The following is a 13,465-nucleotide window of genomic DNA, read 5'->3' as shown; positions in this document are numbered from 1 at the left end:
GATACCTCTACCAAGAAGTTATATCATTGAGCTGGAGGAATACAAGAACAGATGGCTTGGAAGGGACTGAAGAATTTAATGCTAGTAAACTATAGAGCCAAGACTCAATCAATCCCAGATCTGCCAAAGCCCCCGCTTAGGAAAGGCTAAGAATGTGATCTCTGGAGTTATACCACCGAGTTCAAATGCCAGCTCTACCAGTTATTAGTTTGCAGAACACATTAATGTCCCTAAACTTCTTTTTACTCACCTGTATAATGGAAAACTAGAATAGTGCTAACACCTCAAAGCACTGTTCTATTAAATGAGGCAATGCACATACAACACCCAGCCTGGAGCTTGTATATGTTAAACAGCCCATATAAATGTTAGCTTCTTTTATTATCATTAGCAACTATTAAGATATACTGTCTTTTCTCTAACACTAACATTTTCTGTTATATTCTATAACAAATTACCTTTTAACATCATTTTCTAGTCTGCAAGATGGGGAAACTATCTTACATATGTAGTTAAGTCTTACATTATGCCAGGCACATGACGGGCAGTAATCAAGGGTTACAATAAGCCTCCTATGGCTGTGGCTCTCAACCCTGGAATTACCTGAGGAATTTCTAAAAATTCTGACGCAGTCCCACCGATTCTGATTTAATAGGCCTGGAGGGGCAGACGCATTAAACACTCGCTCGGGGACTCACATATGCAGGCAGGGTTAAGACCGGGTCCTAAGGTCTAAGATAGCAAAACAAGTCAGTGGGCAACACCTTAACATTCACACACACACAAGCAAAAGAGCCAGCACAAGCTGAACACAGTCGGTTATGTTTTTGTTTTGCCAGAAAGAGTAAGGAAGAGCTTATTTGGTTTTCATGTTTTGAAAGATTTGAACTTAACGGAAATAAGCCAAATCTTTAAAAACAGTTTAGGGAACAATTCAGGCATGTTCTTTACAACTTTACAGGGTTCCTTAGACTCAAAACAAACTTACTTTCTTCTCACAAATCTCTCCAGATTTTTACAACATGTTCACTAAAGAGTCAATTTTTGGAAAGCAAAATTTCATTGCGCTCTGCTCTTGAATAACTGAGGTAGTTTTCCGCGGCTGGAATGGTATCACTTTGTCTAGGACAGTGTTAAAACCAGCTAAGGAATCTGTAAAACATGTCAATGCCTAAGGCCACAGCCTAGTGTAGTACCTTGGGCTCTTTTCTCCCCCCTTAAAAAACAGCTTTAATGAGGTATTAATTTAGATACAAAACACACGCATTTAATTGCAGAATTCAATGAGTTTTCACAAATGTATGCACCTGTATATATGATAAATGTATAACGACGACCACAATCATCAGATACAACGTGCCCATCACCCCCCAATTTCCTTATGCCCCGGTGTGAATTCCTTCATCCACCAGCACCGGTCCCTGAAAGCCACTGATCTGGATTTCATGTAGATGGAGTCATAAAGTAAGAGTCTTTTTTGGCCTTTTTCATTAGGGTGACACTTGAAATCCATCCACATTGTTGCTTATAACATGAGTTTGTTCCTTTTCACTGAACAGTATTTCACTGAATAGATGGATATATCCCACAATTAATTTATTCACCAGTTTAAAAACATTTGGGTTGTTTCCAGGTTTTGGCAACTATGAACATTCAAGTCTTTGTGTGAACACAATCGTCATTCCTTGTAAGTAACCACCACAGGAAGGAGGCCAGATCAGCTGGTAGGTGTATGTCTGGCCTCATAAGAAACTGCCAACTGTTTTCCAAAGTGACTGAGACATGTTGCATTCTTACCAACCATGTATAAGAGCTCCTGCTGCACCGCTCTCTCTCCCACTTGGTGTTGTCAGTGTTTTTAACTGAAGCCATTCTAGAGGGTGTGTAGTGGTACTGAGTTTGGTTCACAGTGGCTTTAACTTGCATTTCCCTCATAACTAACTCTGAGCATCTTGCCTGGCCAGTGTGGCTCAGTGGTTGAGAGTCGACCTATGAACCATGAGGTCAGGGTTCAATTCCAGGCCAGGGCAGATACCCAGGTTTCAGGCTCAATCCCCAGTAGGGGTTGTGCAGGAGGCAGCCAATCAATGATTCTCTCTCATCAGTGATGTTTCTATCTCTCTCTCCCCCTCTCTTTTGCTCTCTCTGAAATCAATAAAAAACGTATTTTAATACTGAGCATCTTTTCATGTGCTTATTTGCAATTCATGTGTCTGGTAAAATGTGTTCAAATTTTTTTCCCTACAAGTTGTCACCTTAGTGAATTATTTTGCAAATATTTTTCCCAGGCTAATATGGTTTGCCTTGTCATTTCTTCACAGTGTCTTTGAAGAAAAGTTTAATTAATGAAATTCAATTTATCGATTTTTTTCTGTTTAAGTTTCATGTATTTTTATGTGGTCTCCACAAGATTTTTTCCTGACCCCAGAACATAAAGTTTTTTCTCCTACATTTTCCCCCAGAATTTTTATAGTTTAGGTTTTACATTCAGATCCAAAATACATTTCAAATTAATTTATGTGTATTGTGAGGGAAGGGTGGAAGTTCATGTTTTGCATATGGATATCCAATTGTTCAACATTATTTGTTGAAAACACTATCCTTCCCTCACCGAATTATTTGGGTTCTCTATGTTCTAGTCCACTGATTTATATTCCTATTCTTACACCAGCACCAGTCTTGAACACTGCAGCTTTCCACTAGAACTATGAAGTCAGGTAGTGTAATTCCTCCAACATTAGACTTCTTTTCAGATTGTTTTGACTATATTAGGTCATTTGCATTTCCATATAACTTTTAGAATCGTCTTGTCAATTTCTATATGACTGATTTCTGGATTTTTATTGGTATTGCATTCCATATATATACCATTTTGGGGAAAACCAGTCTCAACAATAATGATCAAAGAGCATCATACAGTTCTCAAATTTTTTAAGACTTTTATTAATTTCTCTTAATGTTTCAGTTTTCATCATGCAAGTCTTTCATATATTTCATTCAATTTATCCCTAAGTATTTAATATGTTATTACAAAAGTTTTATAAATTTCAATCTCCAACTGTTTGTTGCTGATGTATAAAAATGCAATTAATTTTATACATTGACCTTGTAACCTATACTCTTAAGTTCTACCAGCTTTTTGTAGATTGCTTAGGATTTCCTACATGAGATCTTCTGCAAAAGAAGACTCTTTGATATTATCTCACATATCTATTACTGTGTTTAGTATTTGTTTTTTTCCCATGCCTCATTTTGAATAGTTTGTATTGTCATACCGTCAAGGTTGCTGATCTTTTCTTCTGAAGTGTCACTTCGGATACCGTATTTTTTTATCACCAAAAAAGTGAGTTTTTCTCTTTTTAAGAATGCATTCGTTTTCTCTTATGTTCATGTTTTCCTTTACCTTCTTGAACATATGTGGCATTTATAATAGCTATATTACACCCTTATCAGGTAATTCTATTATCTTGGTCATTTCTGGTCTATTTCCATTAACTGTCTTTTCTTTTAGTTATAACTTACATATTTTCCTGCTTTTTTACATGGCTTGCAATTGACTAGCTGTTGGACACTATAATTCTGACTTTTTAGTGCACTGGCTTCTGTTGAACAGTGTTGAATTTTGTCCTGGAGCTCAGTGAAGTTACTTGAAATCAGTTGGATCTTTCAAAGGTCTGCAGTAAGCTCTGTGAGGGCGGTCCACAGCCACTCCCGTCTAGGGCTAATCTGCCCCGATTACTAAGGGGACACACTTTTGAGGCCTCTTCTCTATGCCTGTGTATTACACGTCTTTCTATTCTGACGGGTTTGGGAACATGAACTATTTCCAGGCCTGTGTCATGGGCAGTAATTTTTCTGCCTAGTCCTTTCTGGTTTTGTTCTTTCAATATCAGGTTGTTTCTTCACACGCATGTACAAATCAGTGCTCAGTTAGACTCCACGGGACCTTCCGGAGATCTCCTGAGCACTGTCCTCTGTGGCCTCCAAAAATTCTCATCTCTACCTTCTCTACACAAGTCAACGCCCACGCTTGGTTTGGTTACATCCTCCTTGCACTATGGCCTGGAAACTGCCTCCAGGTAGCAAGCCAGGGCCTCAGGCTCACCTTGAGCTCCTTCTCTCTGCGGTCAGAGTCCACCACTGCCTAGTGTCTACTGATTCACAACCGCTACCTTAATTTTTTCTGGGTTCCTGTTTTAGCGGAGAGGGTAAATCGAATTACTGTTGCTCTATTTTGACCAGAAGTGCAAGTCTACCATTTCTTAATATAAGTTCCCCAGGTGATTCTAAATATGGGGTCAGTTTTGAAATCAGTGAGTAGCTTTAATTTCCTTAAAACTTCCTGCCCGACAGCACCCTTTTTCCTGAGCTGATTAGGACTGATAAGATTTGGAAGTCTGTGTCCCAAAAACACCATGGCATGGCTAGCTAGTACATTCAGAGAAACTTTCAATGAAAGAAATGCCCAATACTACTTTGTAAAGAAGAAACCATTCTCCTTTGGAAGGAAGTTTCATATGGAGACACTTAAACTGAAATATCTGATAAAAGATGCCACAAAAGAAAGCTTTATAAACCACGGGGGCAGAAACAACTAATAATTTGAAGAAATCCTCCTCTTCCTGAGGCATTCCAGAAAAACCCTCTTTTTTTTTTTCCTTTTTCACAGAAACCATTTGTAAAGAGCATGCTCAACAGGAAAAATACGTTAACTATCAATAAAAAATCAGTCACAGAATTTTACTTGCATGCGTTCAAAACCATAAAACCTGTAAACTAAGTAAGAATATACATGTAATATAAGCGAAACTTTTCTTATCAGTAAAACAAAAAATTCTCTTCAGTACCAGTGAATGTCATTCCTATGTGCAGATTTCTTCCCCTCCCTCCAGCCCGCCCTCGGAAACTTACCCTTTTCCAAGTAAGACCTTGGAGCCCAGGGCGGGTCCTCCTCGGCGTACGGGTCACTGTACTCCACCACGGCAGCCTCCTCCTCTTCGTAATCTTCTGGAGGAGGGGGTGGAGGGGGGGATTCGTCAAAGACTGGCTCTTCCGCAGGTGGTGGTGGGGGTGGTGTGTCTGAAACTAAGAAGGTACCAAGCTGATAACAAACTACACCTAATGCAAAGTTCTATATTTCTTATCTAAGCTAAGCTTCTATGTTCATGAACTATAAACCTACACTTGAAAATAACCTTTAAAAAAATGAGTGGGCAAGAGAATTCCTCCACCAACTATAATGTTTCCAATCTCCAAGCATGGCTTTCTCCTCCCCATGGGTTAGTGTGTATGGATGCTAAATAAAGTTTAGCCAAAATAATTAACTGAGCCTTGGAACCTGTTTATGCTAATATAATATAGTTTGGCTTTATATGCTATCCAAGAAGTGGTTATCAGAAATATTAATAATTTGGATACTTATAACCATATTTAGTTTATAAAAAATTAGAATGACTCCAATGAAAAGTCAAATTTTAATAATCTGCTACTTTCTCTCAATGAAATTCTTAAATATAGCACCTTACCAAATCAGCAGGGCGGAAATCACAAACAATTTTGGGTAACTTCATCCATGAAGATGTTTGTGTTTAATTTGGTTATTTCAGAATTTCTCCAAGGTAAATATATAAGAGTGATTTAAAATATTTTAAATATCTCTTTATTGAGATCTGCTTCCACAGCTCAGGTGTCAACATATAGTAATGTTTAAAATATTATCTCCAAACTCAGGAACTCAAAGCTTTTAAAATGCTTGATATACAAGAGCACAGCTCAACAGAATAAACCGAATAAAGAAAGTTGCATTGATCAGTTGTCCCATTTTAATGAACAGCACGAAGTCTTATTTATGAAGTACCAGTATTGTTTCTGTGAAATTCTCTGAGCAGTCTGTTTATTTTCTATTTTTTTCTCTAAACCTACTGATGGAATCAAATGGATTTTAGAAGATTGCTGGCCTGGTGAGGATTATCAACTTCATACTCTGCCCTATCCCAGTATTCTTCCCATCTGCTGGGCCACTCTACTTATTAACGCATCTACTTTATGAACTTTAAAACTTTACCCATTACAAGTATTTCTTTTAGTCCTAATGTTTTTTTTTAATAAACAAAACATATAAGTATGTGATTTTAACATAAAGTTTATGACAAATTATATGTAGTTGGGGTAAGAATCAACAATATATCCTATTTGCATTTAAACAATTCCACAAAAACATACATCCAAATGAACTCTGTCTTTCAAAACAATCACCTTGAGAAATTAATTACCAAATTACTCAAAAATGCTGCCACTGCTCATTTTTACCTTTTCTAATAACCACCTGAGGGCCAATTTATGAATGGGAAAACTGGCTTTCATGCCTACAGAATTAAGTGGAAGAGCAGAAATTGGAATGCCAATGTTTATTATCTTAAAAGCTTACAATACTATGGGATAAGATTAACACACTAACTTGAAGGTAAAGTTTCATTATTATTCCCTCAACAAACATCAACTGAAAGCCACTATGGTGAGGTACTTACTACACTCAGCACTGGGAATAGAGCAGTGAGCAAAAGTCTTGGAGACATGGACAGCCAAACTTCTGTTTAGAATTAAGTGCAGTAAGTGCTTTAAGTCGTTATGGAAAATACAGCAGTAGACTAACCCTCTTACATGGGTTTCTGAAACCTGAAAGAATGAGTAAGAGTTAATGTCTAGGGGGTGGGATGGAGTGGGGGTGGATATTTCGTGTCAGATGTAAAGGAAAAAACAAATGCAAAGGTAAGAAAGCAAGAACTGACCAAAGTTCAGCACAAAGAAGCTTGAGGAAGCTAAAGAGGACTAAGCAGGAAGGGCCTTGCAACAGTTTGAACTTTATCCAAAGAGCAAAGGGGAGCCATGGAAGGGTTTTAAGAAGAATAACGGGATCCTTGCTACAATACTTAGCACAGTAGAACTGGTTCCAAATAATTCCAAACTTCTTTCAAACATCAATCTTAATTCAGAGGGACTTCAAAATAATGTATTTGAAAGCTATGACGATAATCCCAAAAGATAGGTATGTATCTTTCCAAGGTGAATGTTTTGAAGAGGACAACATTCATTTGAATGTATAAGTCCTACTATGTCTTTAAATCAACTACAGCACACCTCAGACAGAAAGTTTCTTATTCTTATACATTTTGTAGGTGAGAAATGTTTATGACTATGGAAAGAAATTAGAAAAGATAACCCAAAAGGCAATCACATTGTGGTAAACACTGTAGGTGTCATGGAATACCCTCCAATACACTCAAGTAATATAAGCTATTTTCAGAAACTAGCAAGTAGAGGTGCAAAGGCACCTGGAAGAGAGATTGAGCCCTCACGCTAGTAAAACTGGATTATCATCAGTTAAAATACAAGAAGAAATGTGTCAATAAAAACGGGGCTTTAATTCACTAGGGAAGCACAAAAAAGGAGGGACTAAAAGTGTTTGCTATGTGTCAGATGCTTTCCTAAGTGCTGGAGAAACAGCCCATGAACAAAACAGGCAGAAGTCCCTGCTCTCACAGAGCTTACATTCTATCACTGGCAATGCCCACGTCCAAAGGAGCAAGAGTCCTAAGCAACAGCGTGCACATCTTCTACCCCATTGGTGAGGCCATCCCTGTTAACTAGATGCCAATGGGCGACTTCAGCCTGACAACACTAACTCTTCCTTTAATGCCATTTCCCTTGTTCAGATTCCATGCCCACCAAGAACCTTCTGATGACAATATAGTTCCTCAGGCAGACTGCTTGCAGAGGAGTCATCACCCAGTCAGACTACGTTCACTGGTCTCTGTACAATTCGTCACTGAATGTTGACACAGGCCTCCTGCTTTGCAGACATCAGTCTCCTGAGATTCCCTAATACTTCCCTGGGAGAAGACTCAATTTGTCAATAAAATTAGTTATGCGATCCTGCATAACTCAACACCAGACCACAGGCCAATGGTAATTCACTGCCAATCTATGAGGCCTCTTAGGAAATAGAGAGGCAATTTGGTCCCCTGAGACCTACCAGGGCCTGGCCATTTTTACATCTGAAATCAGGACCAAAGGAAAATTCTCAGGCCAGCCACAAAACCCTAAATTCCAGTAATAAAACACTAGGCTACTTGTTTGAGCATCCCAGAGGGAAAAAAAATGGGCTAGCTAGTGATTAAAGAACATCTCAGATGTGATCTTTCTTTTCTTACATGTGCCTTATTTAAATTTTTTTTCACTACCAGATTTTAAGTTATTGGAACGTAGAGAATTTCATCTTAATTATTTTCTCATCCCTACTAGCTGCTCATATAGTGACTTATTCATAATATTCAAATACTTGAGGTATCAGCAAATGAATACTTAGCCAATCACATATAAATGACATTTTATGCCTACAATCTGATCTACAGCATAAAGAAGACATAAACTTACTATTTTCTTGGACTCTGGCCACAAATCCCATTAAAGGTAACTGAGGAGTTACCTGTAGGATGGAGGGAGGAGGAGGAGCAAGAGATACTGTAAAAACAAAAAAGGTGTGGAGGATAAGGGGTAAGGGCGAGTTACATTAAAAGAAAAGGATAATACAATAAAACGAACATATAAGGAGGGAAACCACTATGCACGAACATGTTATAAGATATATTAAGGATCCTCTTTTGAGGGATAATTCATCAACACACAAAACAAAGTATTAGGAGAGTTTTAAGGAAGTTTTTAAAAATTACAACAGGAAGCAGTCATTCATCCATACAGGCCTACTCTAACATATAATGGCAAACTGAGCTTTTCATATCAATAACAGGCCTTCTCAAAGAAAAGGATTTCTTCAGACTACAATGAATAATTTGGGTTTCTGGAAATTACCTTGATAGTTACAAATTTAACTATTTGTCAGTAGAAGGGAAAAACCCATTACATACCAACATTCTAAAGTTATATTTCATTACATTAACAGGCAAATAAATTAGTTCTTTACTCATTAATTACATGAATATTTACTGACTTCCTACTAAGTGGCAAGCACTCTACTAAGAGACCAATACCAAAACCATTCTCTGAGAGTCAGGTCTGTGTCATTAAAATTTTTCATAGTCCCAATTCATACCACCTGCTCAAGCAGGTACATTTTTCTCCCTGACCCTGCAGAAAAGTGTTGGCCTCATTCCAGTCATTCTCCTCTCCTCTCGGTGCCTTTCCCTTATCGCAAACACCTGGTATAGTGTCTAGCACTAGTAAACCTGCAACAAATGTCTGACATATGTGAACACACAGATAAGCCAGGTGTGGGCCCAACAATTTCCCAGGATTAACTCTACAGTTATAGTTTCCTTCAGAATGGGTATAAAGTATGGCAAGCATCTTCTTATAAAGAGAGAATATCTTTAATGACTCCAAACTACAGTTAAGACTAATAAAACTTAAAAAATGAACAGTCACCACCCTCAAAGAGATCACATTCTAACTGGGCATATAAACAAAATAGCAATGTTAACCCAACAATTACTTGTAGCAATTTCCGGCAGGTGGTGATGGTTGGTGAGACATGGTAGTGTCAGTGGAGGGGTAGCAGGGAGGAAGACCAGATGTGACTTGAGGAAATGGAGCTGGACTGACAAGCAGACAAGAGCTGAGAAAGACAAGCTGACAACCAAGTGAGGACAGAGGCTTACAGGTGAGCAGCCCGCAGGCCCGGAGGTATTCCGCACGGCTAGCGTAAGATACTCCAGAGAGAAGCAGAAAGCACAGAAAGAACGGGTGGATGTTAAAGTGAGAGACCTTGTGTGTTAGGTGAAAGACTTCTCAGTGGAAAGAGACTGGACTTTAATGTCACCCAACATCTATTAACCTGATTCACCATTTCTTTGATGTTGGAACAGCAAGTTAATTAGCCTCTTTGTGCCTATTCCATAAATGTGATATTTTAAAAGATAGATAATGCAACTTACTTTACAGAGTGGTTGCAAATAAAATTTCCAAAACAAAAAATGTATGCAGAAAGCCTGGCACCAAAAAAAAGGGGGGGGGGGGGCGGTGCGGGCAGCAGAAATAGGAAGGAGAGAACTTAGTAACACAGTGTGGAGGAAGAATACGTACAAGGATTGGCTAGTGCATGAAGGAGCTCAACAGCTAAAGATGATTCTTAGATTTTTTTAGTTTTCCTAACTATGAAGGTGGAGGTGCCATTTAACCACATTAACCTTGGTAGGTAGTACAGGGAAGGGGCTGGTGAGGAAGCAGGTCAGGGAGAGAGAGATGTGATAACTAGGATGCATGACAGTGATGTGGGCACAGACCTGGGAGGCAACTGGAAAGCTGGGGTTAAGTCTGAGAGAAAAACTGAGAGGTAAAGAGCGAGGAGAGCTCAGCAGGAGATGACATGCTGTGGGTAGATGCAGGGACAGCATATGTACTATGCAGACAAGAGTTAAGCAGATAATCACGAAGCGTATCTAGATTTAAGGGGCAGAGTAGTAGAACCTTAGAAATCGATACCCTTCTTCAAAAGATATCTTTTGGTTAGGTTTTTCCCTAAAGTCGTATTTCTTGGTAATAAATCCGTAAGCTGCATGCTGTCTCCTACCCTCCGAAACAATTGTGGGTATGTTCACATTGCCCTGCTTCCCAAATGGGGGTAAGAAGGAGAGTCAATGAACAGACAAAACAGCAGATAAAACTGAGAAACAGCAACAGACAGCAACTGGCATTAGAAAAGTGCAATTACATAAATGTTCATATCAAATAAGGTGAAAAGTTCCTCTTCTGTCAGCACCCGTCCCAACCTCCCTGTAACAGGAAAGCAGGACATTTCCCACTTCAGTCATTGTCTCTACTCCAAATGAAAAACAAACAAAAGAAGACCTTCTGGTACTCCAAAAAATGAATGATTAGGTGCTTAACTCACAACAGTCTTTTTGTAAGTAGGCTGTTTAGCACTTTTCTTTTCTTAGGGTATTTTTTTCCATTGATTTTCAGAGAGAGTGGACTGAATGTTTATGTTCCCTCAAAATTCATCCATTGAAATCCTAATTCCTAATGTGATGGTATTTAGAAATGGGGCCTTTGGGAGATGATTAAGTCAGGGGTGCAGCCCTCACGAACGGAATTAGGACTCATAAAAGAAAGGCTACAGGACACAACATGAAGACCGCAGTCTGCAGCCGGAGGGGTTCTCACAGAACTCCACCATTAGCGCCCTGACCTCCGACTCCCAGCTTCCAGGGCAGTGGGCAGTCTCTCTTGTTTATAAGCCACCTAGTCTCTGGACTCTGTTACAGCGCCTGAGACACTTACCAAACTAGGTTTATATAAATAAATGTGTACAAATAAGTACACATATTTATTCCTTTTTAACACCAAGGTGCTTCATATTTATATTTAAAGTAAAGTAAAAACTGTTAACTTGTGATTAGTCCTATTTGTTTCAATGACCCTACTTAATGCTGACAAGATGAATGATAAATTGGTGCTGCTATTTCTTTGGCTGGATTAGATTAAGAAACAAGGAGAACCAAAGGATTTCAGTTAGGCCCTGAAAGTTACTTTCATCAACTTGTTTCTGAAATAATCTCATTAGAAAAGAAATTCCTGTGCTCCTAAGACTAGACTCCAGACACTGGGTGTTCTGGATTTTAATTCCTATGTTATAATGCCCTTCCAAACGCAAGCCAAATGTAGTAACAGTGATGCTAGAGTTACATCTCAGAGAAAACCCCAGGGAATATTCACATGAATCCCGGCCTGTCAGCTCACTTCTTCAGAAGCATGCATTCATGTCCAGCCTCCAAATGCACACAAAAAAGCTCATATAACACATATCTGGGATCATTTTGTTAAATCAGGTTATTAGCTACTTGGAAAAGCACAACAAATTTTCTCATTTTAAAGATGAAAAAACAAGGACCACTGTAAGATCAGTGGAGTAATACATGAGACTTAAATGATACGCTAAAGCAAATGAAATAAAGGAGCATCTAATAGCCTTAAACACTGGTTTGCAAGATATTAAGTCTTGCAAAAAAATGTTTTTCAAAGAACATGTTTTAGGAAAAAACAATTTTTTTTTTTTTCAATTAGGAAAAGCACTGATTAATCAGCTAGCAAAGCTATATCTACCCTCTGTAAATAGTTACCGAATCCTGGAGTAGAAAGGCAGAAATTAACACAGAGGACAGGAACAAAGCAGCCAACTAACTAAATTGTCTCACACATTACGCAGAAGGCTCAAAATCTCAATTCACTGAACTTTCATGAGCATAAAAAATACTTTCATTAACATCATTCCATAGAGTAAGGTATTCTTCTACTTTAACATATTCTCTCAAGTATGTTAAAATTAGACTTATAAAGAAAAGTATTAAAATAAGTATTTAAAACATGTATAAATGTGCATAAACAGCCTTCAAATAACTTCCCCTCCCATGTGCACAGCACGGAATACCCTTGCGTACAGTATACGTTCTGTGCATTGTGCACAGTTGGTCCCAAGCTGTAACAGGGAAGCATCTTGGCCCCAGTACAGAGGGCCAGGGAGAGAGCTTACCTTCAGAACTATGAAATAACCCACATCTAACAAACTACAAGTTAAAAATAAAAATGCATTTAGGCACAAAATATCTCCTATTCTAATATGGGTTTGGGACACTGTGACTTAAGAGAATGGATGAAAAGACAGGCAGGTTTGTCAAAATTAAGCTCAAAATGAGTTAAAAAGAACGCTGCAGCCAAAATCAGTAAGTATGATCAAAGATAGCAGTAAGATAAATATATTTCAAGTAAGGCAGTTGGTAATCACACTACAGTGCACACTGTAATTAGTCTATAAATTTGGCATTTAATCTACAAGAGAAACCCAAACCAGTAAAGAGATTTGAATAAAGGAACAAGGGACTCATTCTACATTTAACAAGTAGTTACTGAGCACTATCCCAGGATATCTATAATAATAAAAGCTTAATATGCTAATTAGACTGGACAGCCTAACGTCCTTCCGGACGACCTTCCAGACGAAACTGGGGCTGCAAGGGCCAAGGCAAGCCACCACAGCTTCGAGGTCTGAGCCCCTTGCACAAATTTCTTGCATCGGGCCTCTAGTCTATAATAATAAAAGCGTAATATGCTAAGTAGACCAATGGCCTTCCAGACAAAGAAGGGGCTGCGAGGGAAGCCCGGTCCTGGGTGCCATAGGGAAGCTGGTGCCGGCAGCCGGGGGAAGGAAGGCCTACTCTTGCATGAATTTTGTGCATCGGGCCTCTAGTAACTGTATAAAAGAATGGCAAGGTCTCAGGCTCTGATGCACTTTACATGGTGGACATCTTCCTCCAGACAAAAGAGAACACAATGAGAGGGTAAAAGAAGGACTTTTTGTTTTGTTTTTATTTTACTGATTTCAGAGAGGAAGGGAGAGAGAGACACAGAAACATCAATGATGAGAGAGTATCGTTGATTGGCTACCTCCTGCATG

At 38.7% G+C, this 13,465-nt stretch overlaps 1 protein-coding gene across 34 annotated transcripts in view; it reads right to left on the bottom strand.

Moving 5' to 3' along the window:
- Positions 1-13,465, bottom strand: part of ABI2 (abl interactor 2) — a 64,902-nt gene that overhangs the window by 7,843 nt on the left and 43,594 nt on the right. For 18 of the 34 annotated variants that reach the window (XM_070421925.1, XM_070421926.1, XM_070421927.1 and 15 more), the window contains 2 exons: positions 8,434-8,520; positions 4,912-5,085 (listed from right to left, as the gene is read on the bottom strand). In XM_070421925.1, coding sequence (XP_070278026.1) covers positions 4,912-5,085; positions 8,434-8,520 — 261 coding nt within the window. The remainder of the gene's footprint in view (positions 1-4,911; positions 5,086-8,433; positions 8,521-13,465) is intronic. The other 16 variants (XM_070421931.1, XM_070421929.1, XM_070421932.1 and 13 more) reach the window with 1 other exon arrangement.

Source organism: Myotis yumanensis, unplaced genomic scaffold (genome assembly GCF_028538775.1).
Source record: "Myotis yumanensis isolate MYYU_CA2020_CCGP unplaced genomic scaffold, mMyoYum1.0.hap1 SCAF_8, whole genome shotgun sequence".
NCBI lineage: Eukaryota > Metazoa > Chordata > Mammalia > Chiroptera > Vespertilionidae > Myotis > Myotis yumanensis.
This window is presented reverse-complemented; position numbering and strand designations above follow the sequence as displayed.